The 21,303-nt window shown below is 44.9% G+C and overlaps 1 protein-coding gene across 4 annotated transcripts in view; it reads left to right on the plus strand.

Moving 5' to 3' along the window:
• DMXL1 (Dmx like 1) overlaps positions 1–21,303 on the plus strand; it is a 2,287,446-nt gene that overhangs the window by 842,369 nt on the left and 1,423,774 nt on the right. For all 4 annotated transcript variants that reach the window (XM_078675553.1, XM_078675555.1, XM_078675552.1 and 1 more), the window contains 3 exons: positions 3,804–3,893; positions 3,976–4,075; positions 5,038–5,157. In XM_078675553.1, the coding sequence (XP_078531679.1) occupies positions 3,804–3,893; positions 3,976–4,075; positions 5,038–5,157 (310 nt within the window). The remainder of the gene's footprint in view (positions 1–3,803; positions 3,894–3,975; positions 4,076–5,037; positions 5,158–21,303) is intronic.

Here is a 21,303-nt window from a genome sequence, read left to right on the forward strand (position 1 = left end):
CATTAGGATATAAGATAGCCAGGATGGACCGCCCTAATAAAATAGGGGGGGGGTGGCAATTGTTTACAAGGAGGAACTGAACATAGTAATTCTTGAGGAAATTAGTACTCCTCAGATGGAACTATTAATTTTTAAACTTAGCTCTACCCCCAGGGAACAAAGGAAGGGTGCATTGGTGTACCGCCCACCGGGCCCGAGTGGGAAGTTTTCTGTTGCACTTATAGAGGCCTTAGCACCGTTTGTACAAGAAAACCAGGACTTTCTTCTGGTAGGGGATTTCAATGTCCATAGTGAGTCAGAGAAGTGTATGGAGGCAAGAACCCTCCTAATGGACCTGGACTCTCTAGGACTGAAAAAGATCAATCATGGACCCACTCATGAGGCAGGTCATACTTTGGATCTAGTTATGTCCAATTCATCTTTAACCAAATATATGACACCCGCCCAGGTAGAATGGACAGATCACTTCATCCTAAAGTTTTACACTGCTGTCATTGATAAGCCACGAATTCAGATTGCCTTGGCTACCAAAAGGAGACCTTGGCATAAACTAACCACGGAAGCCTTCAGAGACAAGTATAAAGCTCCCCTGTTTAAAAACTCTACAGAAGATGTAACAACTGAGCTGAATAGGTTTGAGGAGACGGTTAGGGAAGCAATAAACATCACTATCCCGCAGAAAGTATACAAACCCTGCCTGGCTAATAGGCAAGAAATATGGTTCTCTGAGGATTTGAGATCGCTGAAACAAAAAACCAGAAAACTGGAAAAACTGTGGAGACAGTCTCGGAGGCTGGAAGATAAAGAACTTCACAGCTCCTCCCTTAAGTTGTACCATAAGGCCATTAGGGCTGCTCGAAAAAATCATATTGCAGCACAACTAACAGAGGCTGGGAAAGACTCTAAAGTATTATATAACATCTTACAAACTTTTACCAGGCCGGTAGCCTGTGAGACTGCAGAGGTTGCTTCCCAAGGTTTGTGTGATGAGATCTCCCTATTCTTCATGAAAAAGATAGATGCAATCTATGAAAGGATAATGGCTTCGAATACAGCTGCGGGAGCAGATAACAACATCTCTCAGACTAATGCACAACAGGTGCAACCTATTCAATGCCTTACAAGCTTTCCCCCCATCTCCTTAGAGGAGGTAACCTCACTGGTCATTCAAATTAAGAGCGGTAGCCCTCAGGACATCATCCCAGCCCGCATCATGCCTAGGTTGGCAGACGTTTTGGGGCCAGGAATCCAAATCTAGTTAACCTCTCTCTTAGTACAGGGGAGGTTCCTATAGACTGGAAAAGGGCGCTAGTGAGACCGCTGAGGAAAAACACTGCTATTCCCTGGACGGAACTGGCTAATCTAAGACCCATCTCTCTCCTCCCCTTTTTGGGCAAAATTATAGAGAAATTTGTAAATCGACATTTGTCGAATTACATTGAACAAGTAGGTGGATTAGATTCTTCCCAGTCAGGTTTTAGGCCAAGACACAGCACCGAGACCACATTGTTGTCAGTCACAGACGATCTACACATGTTCCAGGATAAAGGCCATTCTGTTATCCTGGTTCTGTTGGATCTGTCTTCGGCGTTTGACACCGTGTCACACAACATCATGACCACCAGGCTAGCTAACATCGGCCTGGAAGATAAGGCGCTGGCTTGGCTGAGGAGTTTCCTGACAGATCGCACCCAAAGGGTCACCCTGGGTGCTTATCGGTCAGAGGAGTTGGGGATCTCTAAAGGGGTGCCACAGGGCTCTTGTTTAGCCCTACCCTTTTTAACATCTATGTGGCCCCCCTAGCTAACATCATGAGGTCCCATGGTTTCATCCCAGTGTCATACGCGGATGACACCCAACTCCTCTTTCCTTTTAAAATCCTCACGGCTGAGGTTAGGAACTCCTTTGCTCAGGGGATGAAGGCAGTGGCTCACTGGATGGCATCTAACTTCCTGCAATGTAATGTTGCTAAGACGGAAGTGATGCTGTTCGGTGAGGCTAAACTTCTGTGGACCCCTGACTGGTGGCCTCAAGATCTGGGCCCAGTCCCCGAGCCCAAGCAGGTGGTGAAAAACCTTGGCGTCCGATTAGACCAGGAGCTCTCCCTAAAACAACATGGCAACCAAGTGGTGGGTTCCTGCTTCCATATCATTGGGATGCTACGGAAAGTATTTCCTTTGCTGCCAGACTCTACTAGAAAAACCTTGGTGCAGGCTCTAGTATTGAGTCGCCTGGATTACTGCAATGGGCTACTACTGTCAGCAAACGAAGCAGTAATTTCCAGGTTTCAGGTGGTACAAAATACCGCTGCTCGCCTTGTTCTAAACCGGCCCCCTAGCACCCCCTCTAAACCCCTTCTGACCATGCTGCACTGGTTATCCATCAAACAGAGGGTGAAGTTCAAAACCTGCTGTATAATACATAAATGTTTACATGGGAAGGGCCCTGCTTATCTGTCCAATAAATTCTCTCTTTACACACCCACGCGCTCTCTGAGATCTAGCGAACAGGCCTTGCTGCGTGTTCCTAGAGCAAAAAAAGCAAGACAAGGAGACAGAGCCCTTTCAGTTGCTGGCCCAACCCTATGGAATAGTCTCCCACTAACTTTGAGACTTTGTAAGGACCACCTCCCATTTAGGAAACAATTAAAAACTTTCCTATTCCAAAACTGCTAGCATTCACTGCCAGTACTCGTTATTTGCATTATGGCTGCCAAAGGCGCGGAGATACTCCTTCGGGAGTCGATCCCAGCGCGATACAAACACGCAAATAAATAAAATAAATATTGTCGTTAATATACCAAACTCAAAAAATCCTTGTGCATTATGTTCTGATTTTTTTTTTTAAAAGTCTGCGTATTTATATCAAACCTAGAAGTAGATCGTAGGTCACCAAATCAAATTTGATGGCATTCTGTCAAGCAGTTTTTGCTGTTCAATTTTGCAAACGTTTCCCCTGGGACTTCATAGCTCCTCATCCGATCCCCTTGACCAATCTTCATGCATCTTTCCAAGCTCAAACCTAAGTGCACACAAACTGTGTTGAAAATGCTATGCAAATTTGTCAAACAAGGCACTGTTTATAGCAATTATAGAAGTGCTGTTCCTTTGGGCTGTAGTGTCATTATCACTATTTCTGTTAAATTGCAGTAACAGCTTAAAAATTAATTTCACATTTGCAACAATGTAAGGAGATATCTGATTTTCTGTCAGCTCAGGGAAATCACTCTGACATGGTAGTAAAGTGCTCAAAGCCTGAAGTGAAATCAATGTTCTCTTTATGCTGCTGACATCATATCCTTGTTTCTGATCTAGTCACAAGTTGGCCGAAGATACATGATATTTAATCAATAAACAATCCAAACTTCAGAACCAGCATTGCAGGAAAGTACTTAAAACGTTTTTCAAAACTGAATGATGCTTCATATTTTTGGAAGTAGGAATTGCTACTAGATCGACTCTGATACTTTGTATGTCCATTTATCGCTCATAGCAAGGACATTTCTAATTCATATTTATTAACCTTTGCTTTTGTAAGGTGAGTGTGATTATGGATTTTTTTTTAGGAAGTGAACACCGTCCACCTTGTGTGAATTCTGACTTGAATAAGCCCACAAAACGATTTAGTAATTAAATGGATTTTACAATACAAATTATTATCGGATAGTCACCAGTCTAGAGGCAGAGTAAAGTTTTGCCAAACATTTTGAACCAGCCACCCAATTAAATGTTTATTGCTGCTTAAAGATGACACATTGTTTCTCATGCATTAGAAATGTCTGATATTTGAAATCATTTTTGCAGAAATATGTTGGGAAAGTTTTTAACATCATCAGCCAACAATCAACCGCAAGACCAGGATGTATTATTGAGTTGGATGCCATTACACAACTTGTAAGTAGTGTTCTAATTTGCTTCCAGCCTAATTTGTAGGAAGAAGAATGTGATTACTAAACCATTTTTTGTTTGCATTTAGCATGGCAAAAAAACACAGTTACTTCATGTTTTTCAAGAAGACTTCATATGTGGAAACCATAAGCATAATGACCTAGAAAAAGGATCAACACCAGTCACGGGTAAAGTGCAAACGTAGATGTATCTAATCGTTTATTATACTTCTGTCTTTATTTGTTAAGTAGCTTACAAATCTGCATTCTTCCTGTTTCCTTGTGACTGTGTTGTGTTTGCTGTGTTGGTCCCATGTGGCCCTAAGTGGCCAGAGTTGTGCCCAGACATGGATCCCTTGCTCGCTGTGCCACTGGATGTAAGCTAGCCTGGCTGATGAGGGGTGATACACCAAAATTTGTCCCAAGATGCTTGTTTCCGGTGCAGGGAGGACCATGCCTGGCAGTTCGGGCTGGACTGTTCCCATGAGGACCAGGGTCAAGACTGATTTGCATATGGCTGAGTCCAAATTAGGGTGGCATAGTGAGCAAAAGAACAATGGATTAATCCCAGATCTCTTGACTGGGGATGATTGGTTGAAAAGCCCATCATCTTGCTTGTTGTCTTTAATGTGTTGTAATAATGCATTGGTTATGTGACGATTTGTATTTAATTTTTAAGGATTAAAGTTTCAGGATATGTTTCTCTGCCTAAGGAGGATTTACCATAACCCTGTCAGAGTAGGGTTGTTGACATGTTGATGTCCCTACATGGGGACTGAGAGAATAGTAACAACTGCTGTGTAACTTGGTGGTTTAGTTACAATAAGTGAACATTTTGTAGTGTGGCTCTAAGGGGAATGGTATTTGGCTAAGGGACCTGGTGGAATGCTTGAAGATGAAAAGTTAAATAGTGACAAGGAAAAACGAGAACTTGTTTGTGGCTAAAATCTGCCTGAGTTGTATGTTTTTGGAGCAGGCGTCTTGGGAATGTCCTCTCAATTATAGTTTGTTCATGTATGAGTAAACTATTTTGACTGGTTATGGGGACTTTACTTCTTGATGATGGATATAGCTGGTCAAGCTTTTAAAAATGTTCAGTTCATCTATTCAAATGCAAACATAAATAAAATATTTTTTTTTGCTTTGCAAAGGAAACATTCCAAATGGATTTTCTGAAAAATTCTACTTGGTGGTGATTGAGTTTACAGAAGAAAACCATTCAATATTACATATGTGGAATTTACATTTGAAGTCAGTTCCTGTTTCTGTGGGTATGTGCAAATATGACAACACTGCAGCATGAGTAACGAATTGCATTTTTTTAAAATAAGTTTCATCTGAAAGTTGGTAATGTGATTTGCCACCTCTTAAAACAATACTTTTGCTCCCTTCTAGTTGTGCATTTTATATTTGAAACATAAACGTTCTTGGACCACCTTGCTCTTTTCTATTCTTAACTTCTGGGCCACAAATAAAAATGGAACCAGAAACTGCTTCAAAAGTTAGTATTTCATATCCTTGCTTGCCATTTGTTGAAAAAATATGCACTTCATACTTGTTTAGCTCCCTTCCCTGAGAAAACATGTGCTTTCACAATTGTTTTATGATCTTCCAAATTACATATCGGAAACCACTTTTCTGCTGTTTAATCTGGATAATGGGTCATCCACTGTTGCAGTACTTAATCAACCTTACCTCTGTCTCTTTCCTGTACAAAGTCCCTCTGGACTTACATGCCATGCAGCCAAAGTAAAGTCATACCTGGCCTACTTTCAGTAGGCGTTGGATTTCATTGGCTGGAAAAAGTCAAGAGATGAATGTAGAGTTACGGACAGTAGGCTTGATCCAGGCTTGACTGATTAGTAGCAAGACAGTTTAACTTGGAGCATCCTGTCCCATATTGTGGCAACCTTTACTACTGCCCTCAGGCACACCTGTAAATCCCACTGCCCCATTAGTTTTAAATAACCTATTTCATCTCTGTATCGTTGCTGAAGTCCAAAAAACGTCCAATGGGACAGCACCATCTACTTCTTCAGAAGCTCTGGTGACACACAAGGTAGAATTAAATTCAAATTTCAAATAGGTTTAACTAAGACAAAATGTACATATAAGTCAATCAGATTAGAAAAACAATGTCTTAGTAAAAAATATCATTGCAGTTTTAAAAAGCTAATGCTGCAATGTCATAGTTAACTTGAAAAAAAGGTTACTGGCAGACCAAGTGAAGAAGTAGTTAGAACAAATATGAAACTTAAACCATTTAATCATTTATGCATTTCCTCAACATTTGAACTATCTAGGAAGAAAAGCTACATGAGCAAAGGTAGGTTTTGCCCTTACCCAGCACAATTCCTTTCCTTAAATGATAACTTCTTGAGATTTGCCACATCCTCAGCAAACATGAGATTTACCTTATTAAAGGATAAGGGACAAACCTCCAGTAGCCGACATTTCATAACCACATTTAGTTTTAGCAAAATTAATCCACATGTGCGTGCTTTTAACATACACCAAGTCCTTAAATGTGTGTGGAAATATCTTTTTGTTTAACCTCATTAAGCCTTCCTCAGGCAATTCCACAGAGATGCAATTCAAAAGGGACTTCTAACTCATGTTTAGAACACAATTTTTGGAAAATACTGTTATAGAATGAGCTCACTAGGTCTTGTAGTAGGTCATTGAGTGACATTCAATCTATGGAGGCACATTTTTCTTTGCAAAGCCTAATTCAAATGTTAAAACTACAACTTCTGACCTCAATGACCAAGGTTTGCACGCCTTATTCTAGATGCATTGCTACTGAGCACTGCAGTAACAGCCCTTGTATTAAAGACTAGCTGTACCCTGCCACGTGTTGCTGTGGCTCAGTCTGGTTAAATGGAAGTGAAAAAAAAAGGAGTAAGCTCACATTTCTAATATGTTTGATTTAACAATGCTTGTGGGCACCCAATATGTTTTTGTGACTGTTGTCACGTTGTGTTTATAGATAAACATGCGCTAATGTTGCAAAGTGAACCAACTCCTCCCCGCTCCCTCCACCCATTTCGGGTCTGCCACCCTGACACCAATTGTTCATCCTAATATATGTAGACTATTGTCTCGATGTGTCCCTTGCAGTTTTTGCGCAGCACCAAATCGATAGGGTCTGTTCGGCCTTTCGATTAAAAACATGCGCGTATTGGACTCGCGCATATTCTAATCACACGTTGTGTATATATAAACACGCAATTAATCAAATCCAACGTTGTGTCAAAATTTCAAATCAATCGGTGAAGAACTTTCAGATATTTTAAGATTTTGAACAAAGGAACATTGACATTTGTATGTGTCTGTTTGGGCTTTTGATTAAAAACACACACGTATTCGACACACGCGTATTGGAATCCAACGTTGTGTATATAAATACACCCCCCTATTCGAATCCAACGTTGTCAAAATTTCTAAGCAAACGGTGAAGAACTTTCGGAGATTTGCGATTTTGAACAAACGAACATTTACATTTATATTTATATACAAGATTAATTAATTTGCTATGGTTTCTAAACAGACCTGCCAACATTCAGAGACTTCACCTGTCGTTCAAAAAAGAGCACCACCTGCACATGAGGGTCACATAGAATATACCTATACCCTAGAGGTGCTGAGCAGATTCACTCAAAGTTATGACTTCGGTCATGTAAGTGGTCTAGAAAGCCTGCCTCCAAACACATGGAGGTTCTGCCCCTGAAAAAGAGTAATAATAGGTTGCTGGCTAATCCAGAAATACTGAAAGAGAGAGGGGTTAAAGGAGATTTTCTAGCTGTGATGTAACTGAAGCTATACAGTTGCAATATTAAGGAACATTTAAAGTATTAAAAGTGTCACAACAGAGACTGGTTGACTAACCTTGAAAAGCTGGGTACAGCAGGAGCGATGAGGATGCTAGTTAACCCCTTCCCTGTAAGCAGCACCACCTGCGAGCTGGTTATAATCTCACTCTACAGATATTACCACAGCAGGGGAAGGGGTAAAAATGGACAAACGAAACAATAACGCTGTGGCAGCAAGAACACTCAATGGCGTGGGATGAAGGAGTTGTAGGCTTCACTCCTATGAAAGACATGCATGAGTTTCCCCTCTGACCCACTCTGTGAGCTATATATATATATGATGTTTGTCTAAACTTACATGTCTGCCACAATCATCCTGAGACAAAAAAGGCACAAAAGGTAAAAATAAAGTAAAGGAAATAAAAGTGTTTTTTGCTTCTAGTAATCCAGAGGTTGCAAAACTCAGCAGAATTAGGCTTCAGAATTAAAGAAGTCACTGTAGAAATGTACTTATCTGATATTGATGTCTTGAGCCTCAAGTATTTCCTTCAAAGTTGAGATTGTCGTTTTGGCTCATGTTACACAATGTTGAAAACACACTGTTAACATCCAAGATATAAAGAAACCCATCCGAGCCTCTCAACGGCTCAACTATGCCAAAAATAACATAAAAAATAATCCAAAGGGGCATGCGAATGTACCCCTTCCTGTGGGTGCAACAGCCAAGAAAAACCTGAAAGGAGCTTGTCTTCTTGCGAGCACTGCAGCGCTGATCGTTATTGCAGGAATGAACAGATCCTGCCAGGAAGCTCAGAGCTCGCTAATCATGGTTGCGCTCCACCGCAAACGCGAGCTGGAAACACTCGCTGATTACCCGTCTCTGCCGGCAGGTGATAGGACGCAGTCGCGCTCCACCATGAACCCCTAAGAACAAACAATGAGGCGCCCTCTGGAAACACAAAGGCATTTGTGTGCAAGCACAACAGAGGCAGCGTCTCTTCTCGATGTAGACTTCACCTAAGTATACAGGTGACAAGCACCAGGCTACATGAATGAGGTGCATATAAAGGAAGTAGAAAGAAAGAAAGGGCAGTAGACAGAGAAGACAGAGCTATCCCCTAGGTTTTCTGGCAGATGTAGTTCCCTAACCATATTTGTCCCATTCATTCATACTGGCTGCCTATTGTCCATCTTCATCCTGGCCTAGAGTTGTAGAGTGACTGTACCATAGAACATATAGATATAATAGAAAACATTCAGTTAAAGCAGAGCCTTGTGGTTTGATTAGTGAAAAACTCTTCACAATTTTTACAAGCGATTAAAAGAATGAGACCTTTTTCACCCATTCAATAACTTGTAGTAGAAAATCAATACAACAATGTTTAGGAGAATGTTTTGAATATTTCCTCAGATTTCGTAGAAATAATAAATTACAGTGATTACTGTTTTAATGAGTTCATTAAAGTATGCATAATAGAAAATACTGATTTCTGATGAATACACCTGCTTTTGGATTCCTCACCTTTTTAATTACCCCTGCACCAGCATTCCATGGAAATTCTTTTCTTAACTCTCTCTCATCAACGAGGACGTCATAATAGCACGGCTCCGCTCGTGACACCGAATGATGTCATCGGAGCCATAAGAAGAACTTGTTGGCGTTCTGACGTCAGTACCCTTTATCCATGCCATCGACGCGTAATGTTTTTTTTCTGGGACTCTCCATTTTCTGTGATTACTTTGTTTCTTCTATCTTCTTCGTATTGCAGTTGGAATGACTACTACGAAGAGGTCGGGTTTCAAGCCCTGAAGGGAGTGTGGGGGTCATATGTCTATGACAGACCCACACGACGACTGCCTTTCTTCCGGCCATGACGTCGAATGGGTGTTCGAGCTGTCGGAAGATGAACCCGAAGGCGTTAAAAGAACAGGAAGCCAAACTCCATGGCGAAGGTGAAAAAGGAGAAGACTGGTCATAAGCTTTCAAAGTCGTCGACCTCGCATACTTCGAAGTCGAAGAAGCATAAGAAGTCGAAGAGAAGACCTGGTTCTCAACTTCGTTCTGTGAAGGGTAAGGCTTCGAAATCAGCATCTCCAGTAAAGTGGCGTCGTGAAAAAGACTTTGTCTCTCCATCGCCTTCTCCTTCTCCGCAGGCAACTTCGGTTCACTCTCCCGTGGATTAGCCGACTCCCATGGATTCTCCGACGCCTAGAGGTTCTCCAGCTCCCAGTAGTCCTCCTGCTCCCAGGGAGTCTTCTCCAGTGCCTGTGGCTACGCCTGTCTGGGTGCCGATGTCTCCTTCTTCGCAACTTCAGCCTCCTGTACAGCCTCGGATGGTTCAGGACCAGGGGAGTACGGATCCTTATCCTCCTTTTCCAGGGCCAGGTTCTGATCCATCGCCTTTGCTTAATGTAATTTATGGCATGTTTGCCAGGGTATCTTACCCTACCGGTGCGCAGTTCTGGCCCCGGGGGTCCGCTTGCCTTTAACTTGGGCATCCCCCAACAATATGCCCAGACACCTTTCATGCCTTTTATGCTGACGGCTCCATCTTGGCAGTTTCATGCGCCATGGTTTTCATCTCCTATACCTCAATCACCGGTGCCTTCTGGCATTGAGCCAGCGTCAACCCGGATTCGAACTGCGCTGCTGCCCACCTCGGAAGGTCCTCTGCCGGCGCTGGTGTCACCAGCGCCGTGGCTGGTGCCGCCGACGCCAGTCTGTAAGCAGCGTCCCAGGAGGAAGCGCAAAGACTGCTGGAGGAGGATGAGTACCAGCAAGAGCAGGAGGAAGGGGAGATTCACGACTCTGTAGGCTAATTCGAAGGTCTATGTGAGACTAGTGGCCTTGACACATCTCCTGAGTGGGAGCTTTCTTCTCCTAAAGTTTCATCCTCACAGGATGTTGCTCCTTATCATGTGGTCATCAGGAAAGCAGCTGAGTTGTTGGACCTTCAATTGCCCTCAGCTGAGGTAAAATCAAATATTGAACTGCTTCATTCTTCTTCCTCTTCAAGTGAACCTCTGTTTCCTTTCAATGAGGCGTTGATGGAGCCAATCATGGAAGTGTGGCAGAAACCCTTGTCTGCCCCTGCAGTTTCCAGATCAGTGGCAAGGAGATATAGACCTGCTCCAGGTGGTCCAGTTTTCCTTTCAGCCCAGCCATCTCCGGAAAGCTTGATGGTCCAGGCTTCTTGGTCCAAGCAGTCATCTGGATCCTTTCCTACCACCCCAGGGGATAGTGATTCCAAAAAACTAGAGCAGTCGGCCAAGAAGGTTTTTCCTCAGCAAGTATGGCTCTGAAGTCTACAAACGCCACGTGCTTTCTAGGAAAGTACATTCATGCTTTAATGGACTCAGTCAAGCAGTTGGCTTCTAAGCTTCCTGAGGATGATCGTGTTCATTTTCTTGAGGCACTTTCAGATTTGCAGGCGGCTGCCCGTCAGGTTATCCAGTCGGGTCTGGACACCGCAGACTGTTACTCGAGTAATTGGGTTATTCAGTTGCTTCAGGAAGACATGTCTGGCTTAGATCATCAGGTTTCTAGCCAGATGTTCAGGCTACTGTATTAGATCTACCATTTGATGGGTCAAGGTTGTTTGGTACCAATGTGATCTCTGCGCTGCAGCGGTTCAAGGACAGTAGGGCTACAGCAAGATCCTTGGGCCTTCTGTCCCAGCCCTGGGGCTCTGCCTACAAGAGGTATCGAGGTTTTGGGAAGGCGGCTCCTTTTGTGGCCGACAGCAGCCTCAGCAACAACAGCAGCAGGATCTTCTCCTCAGGTCATACAGAGGTAAAGGTAGATGTCGTCTTTGAGGAGCTTCCAGGCAACAGTATTCCTCCTCTTCTTCCTCACCTGGTACCACAGGAAAGCAGCTCTAGATCCCCCCATCTTGGAGTATGCAGGATCTGTAGAGGGTCAGGTGTCCCATTTTCTACAAGATTGGAAATTGGTTACTTCGGACCGTTGGGTTTTGAATCTTGTGGAGAATGGCGCCCTCCCTTTTCTAGAGTTTCCACCTCCTTACCCTCCTCGCCAAGATTGGTGTTCAGAGGACCATTTGTTGCTTCTGCAACAGGAGGTTCTTACCTTAATGCACAAAGGTGCAAAAGAGGTGGTTCAAAAGCAGGAAAGGGTTCAGGGAGGTTACTCCAGTTATTTCCTGATTACCAAGAAGGACAGTCGTCTCAGACTGATCCTTGACCTCAGGGTTTTGAATTTTTACCTCCGGCAGGAAAAGCTCAAAATGTTTACCTTGGCTCCGGTTCTTTTGGCGCTGCAACAGGAAGACCGGATGGTGTAGATCGATTTGCAGGATGCGTATTTTCATCTTCCCATCCTGAGGTCGCATCGGAAGTATCTCCGTTTTATGGTGGTATCACAACACTACCAAACTGCGGTCCTCCGTTTGGTCTCACTTACGCACCACAGGTCTTCACGAAGGTGATGGCGGTGGTGGCAGCACATCTCAGAAGGTCGGGGATTCCTGTTTTCCCATATCTGGACAACTAACTGCTCAAGGTGAAGTCTCCAGAGATGGTGTTGCCCCACTTGCATGCAACAACACAGTTGTTGTTCAACTTGGGTTTCTTTATAAATGTGCCCAAATCTCACCTAGTGCCCTCCTAGCGCAGCCTGTTCATAGGGGCAATACTGGACACTACTTCTTGCCGGGCTTTTCTGCCACCGCAGAGGATTTTTGACATTCCGGAAATGATTCCTTTATTTCACGAACGAGCGGTTGTTCCAGTCCTGAAGGTCCTTCGCCTGCCTGGATTGTTCGCTTCCTGCATACTGTTGGTCAACCATGCACGCAGGCACATGAGGGTACTCCAGTGGTGCCTCCACAGGCAGTGGTATCAGCACAATGGAGATCTCAGGGAGAAGGTCAGGATCTCCAGAGAGACTGCAGCGTAGCTGTCTTGTGGAGTGTGCAGGGCAACCTGTCTCTAGGAAAGCCCTTTCAACCTCCACCACCGATGGCCACAGTGATCACGGATGCCTTCCGTCTAGGGTGGGGTGCTCATCTGGGGAATCTGGAGGTCAAAGGTCTTTGTTTCTAGAGGAAAGGTTGCTTCACATCCCCCTTTTGGAATTGCAGGCAATACGTTGGGCTCTCAAGGGTTTCCTTCCCTCCCTTCGCGGTCAGTGGTTTCAAGTCCTGACGGACAACACTACTGTGATGTGGTACATAAACAAACCGGGAAGGGTAGGGTTATATCATCTCTGTAGAGAGGCTCTGTGACTCTAGTCCTGTGCTCAGGGCCATCAGATTTGTGTAATTGCAAATCATCTGGCCGGGGGTGCTAAATGTGCGTGCGGACATTCTTAGTCGGCATTACCCGACCGATCACGAGTGGCATCTTCATCCGGAGGTGGTCCTTCTCATCTTCAAGATGTGGGGGTTTCCTTGTGTGGACCTTTTTGCCACTCGGGAGAATGCGCACTGCCTGTTATTCTGCAGCCTTCAGTATCTGATGCAGGGAACATTGGGGGACACGTTTCAATTGGATTGGGGCTCACAACTTCGTTACGCGTTTCGTCCCATACCTTTGATTCCTCGAGTCTGAGGAAAATTCACCAAGACCTGGCCCAAGTCATATTGATAGCTCCGGATTGGCCAAGAAGGGTGTGGTATACAGATCTACTTCACTTCTCATTGCACCCACCGCTCTATCTCCCTTTCAGGGCAGACCTCCTCTCGCAGTCGCATGGGCAGGTTCTATACCCCCACCTCCAGAGCTTACACCTTCATGCCTGGAGATTGAACAGGGCAACCTGAGTTCTTTCTCTCTCCCACTGGATGTGGTGGATGTTATTTTATCTTCCAGGAGACACTCCACCAGATCTGTTTATTCCTCTAGGTGGTCCAAGTTTGTGAAATAGTGTGGAGAGAGATCTATTGATCCCTTAAAAGCCCATTTATCTGACGTTTTGGGATTCTCACTTTCCTTGGCTCAGCAGGGTCGTGCTGTGGCTACGGTTGAAGGTTATTTGTTGGCCTTGATGGCTTTCCTCTGTTTGCCAGACCAGCTGTCTTTAAGTCTCCCGTTGTTATGAGGTCCAATAAGGGCCTCACCAATAAGTTTCCTTCCACTCCCTTCATTATGCCTCAGTGGAATTTTAATTTGGTACTTACTTTTCTGATGGGTTCTCCTTTTGAACTGCTTCATAGCTGTCCTTTGAGGCTTCTTTCTTTTAAGACTTTTTTTCTGGTTGCCATTACTTCGGCCAGGAGGGTAAGTGAGCTTCAGACTCTTAGTTCTAAGCCTCCGTTCTTGAACATTAATGCAGAAAAGATGGTTCTCAGGACCAGGGTTGTTTTCTGCCTAAGGACATTCTATTACTTTACCTACCTTCTATCCTCCCCCTTGCAAGTAGGAGGATCCTAAGAGGGCTGTCAGCTTCTACCTGAACTGAACCGGGGATCTAAGTCTGGACGATCAGCCCTTCATGGGCTACATTGGCCGGTTGAAAGGCAAGGCTGTCCACAAGCAAACACTCTCCAGGTGGATCATCTTGTGCAACAAGATTTGTTGCGCTTTGGCCAAGAAGGAACCGCCTGAAGGTATTTGAGCTCATTCCACCAGAGCTAGTCTTCTTCTTCTGCTTTGACTAGAGGTGTTCCTGTTGTTGACATTTGTAAGGCAGCAACTTGAGCCTCACTGCACACCTTTGTGAAGCCTTACTGCTTGGATTCAGAGGTTAGGAGTGTGAGAAGTTGGCCTGGTATATGATGTTCACTATTCTAGTGAGCACCTTGCACTAGTCCAAACAACACTTATGGTGATGGTTGTAAAGTCAACCTTATAGACCAGCTATCCTAGTGGTAGCATGGACGAAAGCAGTCTTAGGCTAAACTCCAGAGGGCATGTGAAGCCAGCTGTTTTACCAAATGCAATCCCTTTAATACCAAATGAAAGGACACCACACAGGTTATATATTCAAACTATATATGTATTTATTTCTAAAACAACCCTCTGTACTCTTTATGAGCACAGAAGCACAAGCGCATAACAAGTTACTTAATATAGCATACAAAAGTTGCACAAATATGGATAGGCCCTGGTGGCCCGCTAAACCATATCCTAAAATAGTGGTATAAGAACCACGTCACGAACAATGGTAAGGCCTAGGGCCTTGGGAATCGCTGGGGCTACACTGGACTAACAGTTGTTAGGGAGCAGGAGGCCCACGGGATGCGTGTGCAGTGTCTAATTGCGCACGCGTGCACACATAGAAGTCAATGGGTCCGTAAAGTTACAAAGTTAAAGAATTAGGAGTCTTCCGACTGGACTAGAAGCTAACCACTTGAAACTAGGACACTAGGAGAGTTAATCTTTACAGGAGCACCGCAGTAATCGTGTTACCTCACCCACAGGAAGCGGGTGCATAGGTGTCAAAGTGTGTCGTGTTTTGTCGTGGAGTTCTATGGAGCCTTGGAAAAAAGATGCTGCAGGCGACCAGGAGAGAAGAGTCCGGTTGGATCCAAGGGTGGATCGAGGATGAAGAGTACCTGAAAGCAGAGGGGACAGAGTCGGGGTCACTAGCCAGTGACCAGGAAGGAACCAGGCGATGTCGGGGAGCAATCAGGTGATGTCATGAAGCTTGTCTCTGCAGCCACGTGGACCAGGAGGTGTCGACGATGACCAGGAGCTGGATACGGACTGTCCCATGAAGGCTCTCGCTGTTGGCAGTGTCGGATCTCGATTCGGAGTCAACAGGCCTTGGCAAATGCAACCCACGCAGGAATCGAAGATGGCTTCTTACTCAGGCCAGCAAGGACTGAGGGGCTTCTCCTTCGCAGGGAAGCAAGGGCTAGTCTGGAGCAACCAGACCAGTGGTGTAGATTCCGGATTTCGTCATCACAGAGGCCACTAGCCAACGGGCAAGTGACCGGACAGACGCGTCGAGCAGGAAAATGCAAAAGGGCCCCACGCAGCACTCGGTGAGTGTGGAGAGGTGATCTTCGGTGCAGTTGGTGCTCAGGGCTGGGGCTTCTCAATCCCCAATGCACAACTTCGAGGGTGCCTCAGAAGTTGCACGGAAAGCAATTCGCTGGCTTTCCAAGATGGCCGGTCCCACGTCTCTCGTCGCCTCCACGAATCTCAGCTTTGCTGTGGCTGTGGATCGTTAATATAATGGGGTGGCCCAAAAAGTCAAGGACCTGGGTATTCTACGATATAAATAAACATTGGTCCAAGAATATTTCTTTTCTGGAAACCTGTTTCAATCAGTATACAGTCATTCATTCATATACCATTTTTGGAGCACGTCCCTTAGATCTGCTCAAATCAATAAATGTACTAAGTTTTAAAGGGAATAAACTGCAACAGTACCAATACAAGAACAGATAACAATTTTAATTCATTGTCTCTAGATTGCATATAAAACAATCCACAACTGTACATTGCTTAAGAATCTATGGGTTGCCCCAAGAAGGCGTGCAAAAAGAAGTGATAGAAAGTGATAAAAACTGATTGAATCAGGTTTCCAGAAAAGAAATATTCTGGACCACTGTTTATTTATATCGTGGCTGTGGATCGGGCTGTTGGATGTCTGGAAGTCTGGGTCTTGTCAGGCTCTGTGTTCAAGCTCCGGCAGGAGCAACGACAAAGCAAACCGTTGAGCGCTTGATGGTGCCTGCTTGCACAGGGTGGTCACTCCTTGACCACAAGGGAGATTCCTCAGTCTTCTACGTTGAGTAGGATGTCGAAGGTCCAGAGTTTCGTATCAGAGTTTCAGTCAGGATATATCTAAAGTCTTGGGACTCAGGTCCTACCTATATACCAAATCTAGGGGCTGGATTACCTGCTAGGTCCCTCCTATGGGTGGGACCCAGGAAGGGGTGGTTACACCCCTTTCCCTTTGTCCAGTTTCGCGCCAGGGCTGGAGTGCCCCAGCACTGGTTTGAACTGGACTATGCATAGGACACCTTGTGTGCCCCAGGCAGTGTCTCATTTCATTCAGCCCTCCCTGCCCCAATACACTTCAGCCTGTCTGGGGTGGTGCTAGCACCTCCCTGTGACCGGAAACCTATTGTCCAAGCCTCCCTCGCTGGAAGGACTCCCAGCAGCAGGAGGTCAGACTTGTGTCTGTGGCAGCAGCATCCATTTTGTGATGCTGAGGCTCTGGTTAACTTTAACCGGGATTAATGGAAGTAACATGTCTTCTCCCTCTAGAAGGGTGGAATGCTACCCCCGTCGCCAGGACTGGTGAGGGGATAGTATTCCAAAGCGTATGACACCTTACACGACATGTTTTGATAAAGCCAAACCAAAGTTAGCATCTGACCACGAGGTACATAATGCACTTAAGAGTATATGGTATGGCAATATCCTGGAACAGCTATAAGGACATGGTTCCGAAAGCTGCAGACAGGCTCAGCTCGTGCTAGAGCACCATCTCACATAAATCCAAGCACTCTGCCTTCAGGATTGTTAAGGCCTGCCATAGGAGTGACTTATTGGTGCATATGTGTCCAGATATAAGGTTAGACATAGGAATACTATATCTAAGCAAGGGGTGATTACACGACCTTGCCCCAGCTGAGTGATCAGCCAGTTGTGTCAGTTGGGATGGCCAGCCAGGGGTGGCAAAAGATATGCTGCAGCCCCTGGTAGGCCTTGGGTGCACCTATGCCCTGGGTATCTATAGTACACTGTACAGGGACTCATAAGAGTGACCAAAATACCAATTGGTGATGTACCTAAAGTACATGGAGTCCATTTTATAGAGAGAGCAGATAGCCTGGGGCCCTGATTAGCAGGATCCCAGGCCAACTAAGTTGAAAACCAGCTAAACACAAGGAAAAAAATCTGGGGTAACCATAGTCAGGTATCCACCTTCCTACAAGGAGGGACAGCCATTTTGCACCTTCTGTTCTGCAAGCTCTTTTGGTATACGCAGGTGGGCACCCTCCTCTGTGAGAGGTATGGCTTGGGGATTCAATTCAGAAGGCAGATGTATCCATCACAAGAACAAGTTACTTACCTTCAGTAACGCTTTTTCTGGTGGATACAATATTTGCATGTGGATTCCTCACTGACCCACCCGCCTTTCCGTTGTCCTCCTGCTTATACTGAATAAAGTTTTGACTGTCTGACATTGTCCGTTTTTATGTCATTTTCATGCATAGAGTTTGTTTCTAGGAAATATTTTGTTAGCTTTTCCTTTATATTTATGCATCTGGTTTATTCTTTTGTGTATATTTTATGTATACTGGATATACTTGCGTTATGTTGTCAGTCCACCCATTCGCCTCAAAGGCACGGAAAAAATTGGTGGAACTGAGGTCAGCATGCCGACAAGGTCTTCGTACGGCTCTGATGACATAATTCGGTGTCGCGAGCGGAGCCGTGCTATTATGAGGTCCTCGTCAAAGTGGGAGAGCTAAGAAAAGAATTTCGTGGAATTCAGGTGCAGTGGTAATTCAAAATGAGCCATTTACATATTTTTGATGTTGTTAGTGTTTTACATGCTATATTACAGCTACTTTAGGTTAAAAGGAAGATATTCATTTTTGCAATTTACTGGTTTACTGGTACTTTATCGGGTGTGTGGATATTGTGAAAAAAACAAGGGTTAGGTATGGTAATAAAACCTTAGATGAAATTATTTTTTTGTTTTTTTTTAACGTAATTTACTGAAAATACTGAAGGTTAAATCGATGTTATAGTTAGGTGTTGAAATAAGATAGGAAGTAACATTTCAAAACCCAAGACACTGAAATTCACCAGTTATAGTTTACTGAGCTAACTACAACTTGTGACCCCTCCCTGCATGCATATGACCTCTTTATATAACATCACTCATGAAATGTTAAATGACATCATTGGTAACATCCCAAATGACATTATTGATGACATCTCAAATGACATCGTTGATGAAACTATGGGTCTATACCATTGTAAGCGTAAGCCCTACAGGCAGGTATGATTGTGCATATTGAAAGATATATAGTGGACCAGTAATAGTTCATGTTAAACAAAGTAAAGGCTGAGTGTACTTGAATTTGGGTTACAGAGGCATGTTTCAAAGTAGGTTGTGGATTAATGCCGAAGCCTATTACAAAAGATCTGTGACTTAGGCCAAAGCACTAATACAGATCTATAGATACATTCTGTGTAGTAAGGGTGTTTATAAGGTGGGACTGTTTATTTTCTGAACTTTGCTGAAGATTTTGATGTTTTACAGGTTGTTGAAAGAATAGAATGTTGGGGTGTCCCACTTAAAAGTGGTTTATCTCACACTGATTTTGTATGCTCCGCTCTATTTTACTGAACTATGGAGGGGTGTCCTTAGGGCCTGACAGAAGTTTTTGTTTCAGTGGTAAGCGTATATATGTAAACCTCTTGCCTTAAAATTTCCAGTCATGGGAAGTCTTTAAGAAGGTAATCCCATTAAGGCGAATAGCAAAATGGCCACCGGTGTAGCGTGTTGAATTACTTCAAATCCTATTGGGCGGTATCTGATAGAGATGTCTAGCTGCGGATTCCTTACCTTTGAATTTCCCAGGCGTCTGGCTGTTTCCGGACTCTTTTGCTGAGCAATACCCCTTGCCAACGCCGTCAGGTGGCTCTGTTCCGCGTGATGTTGTCGGCTATGACCAGGCGTGTCAATCCGGGAAGAGCTACCCCTCTGTTGCTTTTTGACAGGACTTTTTTTTACCTTTTCCAAACTTCATGTGCGAGGATTTCTTCGAGTAAGTCAGGGTTCAAGCCGTGTGATGCCTGCCACTGCATGATGTCGGTTAGCAACCGCCACCTCGTCCGTCTCTGGTGTATCAAGCGCAAGCATGATTCAAAGTCATGCTTGGACTGTCTGGCTACGGCTCCAAAGGCCTTGCGGGAGCGGGCTATGAAGCTCATTTTGGCCCAGCAGTTGACACCGTCCAGCGAGACACCGCGGAGGTCCTGGTCCCAATTGAAGAAGAAGAGGAGGTTGTTGGACTGCCCCCGGAGTCCAAAGTCCTCCTCATCCCATTGAAGGTTTTCAGGACATTCTGGAAACGGGCACAAGAAGAAGAAGTCCAAGAAGTCTTTGCCTCAACTGTCGTCCGTTGACGAAAGTGGTAAGGAGCACCGACGTTCTAGGCATGGTTCTGTGGAGCCGAAGGCAGGGTCGACTTTGCGCCTCCCTGACTTTCCGGGAGCCGAAGCGACCTCTGCTCAAATTAGAGTTTTACTAGGCCATTCGTTGTGTATTCGAGTGGGCCAACCCCGCTGGTGAGCCCTTGGGCCCCGCAGGGTCGAAATTTGTATTAGACGCCGTCTGCTCCGGTACTGCCAGTGCACACCAGCGATGCCCGCCCCATCCTTATCCCCGATGACAAGGAGTCGGAACGACGTCGCTCAATGCAGATTCCAGTGCTGATTGAACCCAGGGGTTCTATGTTGTCGCCTGAACACTTGGAGGATGTGTTGAGCTCGGGACACGAATGGAAGGGGTCTATGGACCCTTTGAAAAACCAGGATGACTCAGCAGAGCAGTTGGACTGGTATGGGAAACTTGGGGAAGCTAGTGGACTGGACACTTATCCAGATACTGGCATGCTCTCTGTCAACTGTGGCTATAGAGGAGGCGGCATCCTATGCCATGGTGGTTAAAAGGGCAGCCAAGGTGCTTAAACTAGAGCTCCCTTCTGTGCAGGTCAGGACTTATCTCCTGACCGAGGGACTTCAACCTGAGGCTTCCACCTCTGAACTTATTTTTCCCTTTAATGAAGCACTAACTGATGTCCTTCCAGGAATGTGATCCAAGCCTAGCACACCCCAGGTTCCTCAGCCAACACCCCACCCCTGAAAGTTTGATGGTGCAGGCCTCCTCTGCCCAGAGCACGTTCCCTTCTGCCTCTCCGGATAGGGAATCCAAGAGGCTGGATTAATTGGGTGATATGATGTTTTCCTCCTCCAGCCTGGCATTGCAGTCAGTGAATACCACATGCTTATTGGGCCATTATTCTCACTCCTTTTGGGTGATGGTTGCGTAAGAGCTGCCCCAAGTCTCTGAGGAGGCCCATGCTGTGCTCTCTCAGGCAGGTAAAGACTGGAGAGATGCAGCAAAATTCACCATAAGGTGTGCCGGTGATGCAACGGATCCACTAGGCAGATCGATTTCCATGATAGTGGCCTTGAGGTGCCACGCCTGGCTTAGGACAACTGGCTTCTCTGGCAATCTCCAGCCAAATTTGATGGACTTGCCTTTTGATAGAATCCATCATTTTGGGGAAAAGGCATATTCGGCCCTAGTGAGGTTCAAAGACTCGCGAGCTACAGCCAATCCTTATGCCTCTCTTCTACTCCTCGTGGCCAGTCTACCTTTCGCCCCTTTACAGAACAACAGATATAATGCACAAATTAAGACAGTTTAGTCACTAACCCATGCACTCAGTGAGACACATTTAATCACTCACTCATACAGTCAGTCATGCACCTACTAAATCCTTCATCCAGACACTTATAAATCCACTCATTCTTCAATATGTAAGACATATTTTAACTTTACAGAAACATACAGTCACTGGATGTTGTCATCAGTGATGTCATCAGTGATGTCATTTGAGATGTCATCAGTGATGTCACTGACCATGTCATGAATGATGT

This window comes from Lissotriton helveticus, chromosome 2_1 (genome assembly GCF_964261635.1).
Source record: "Lissotriton helveticus chromosome 2_1, aLisHel1.1, whole genome shotgun sequence".
Classification (NCBI taxonomy): domain Eukaryota; kingdom Metazoa; phylum Chordata; class Amphibia; order Caudata; family Salamandridae; genus Lissotriton; species Lissotriton helveticus.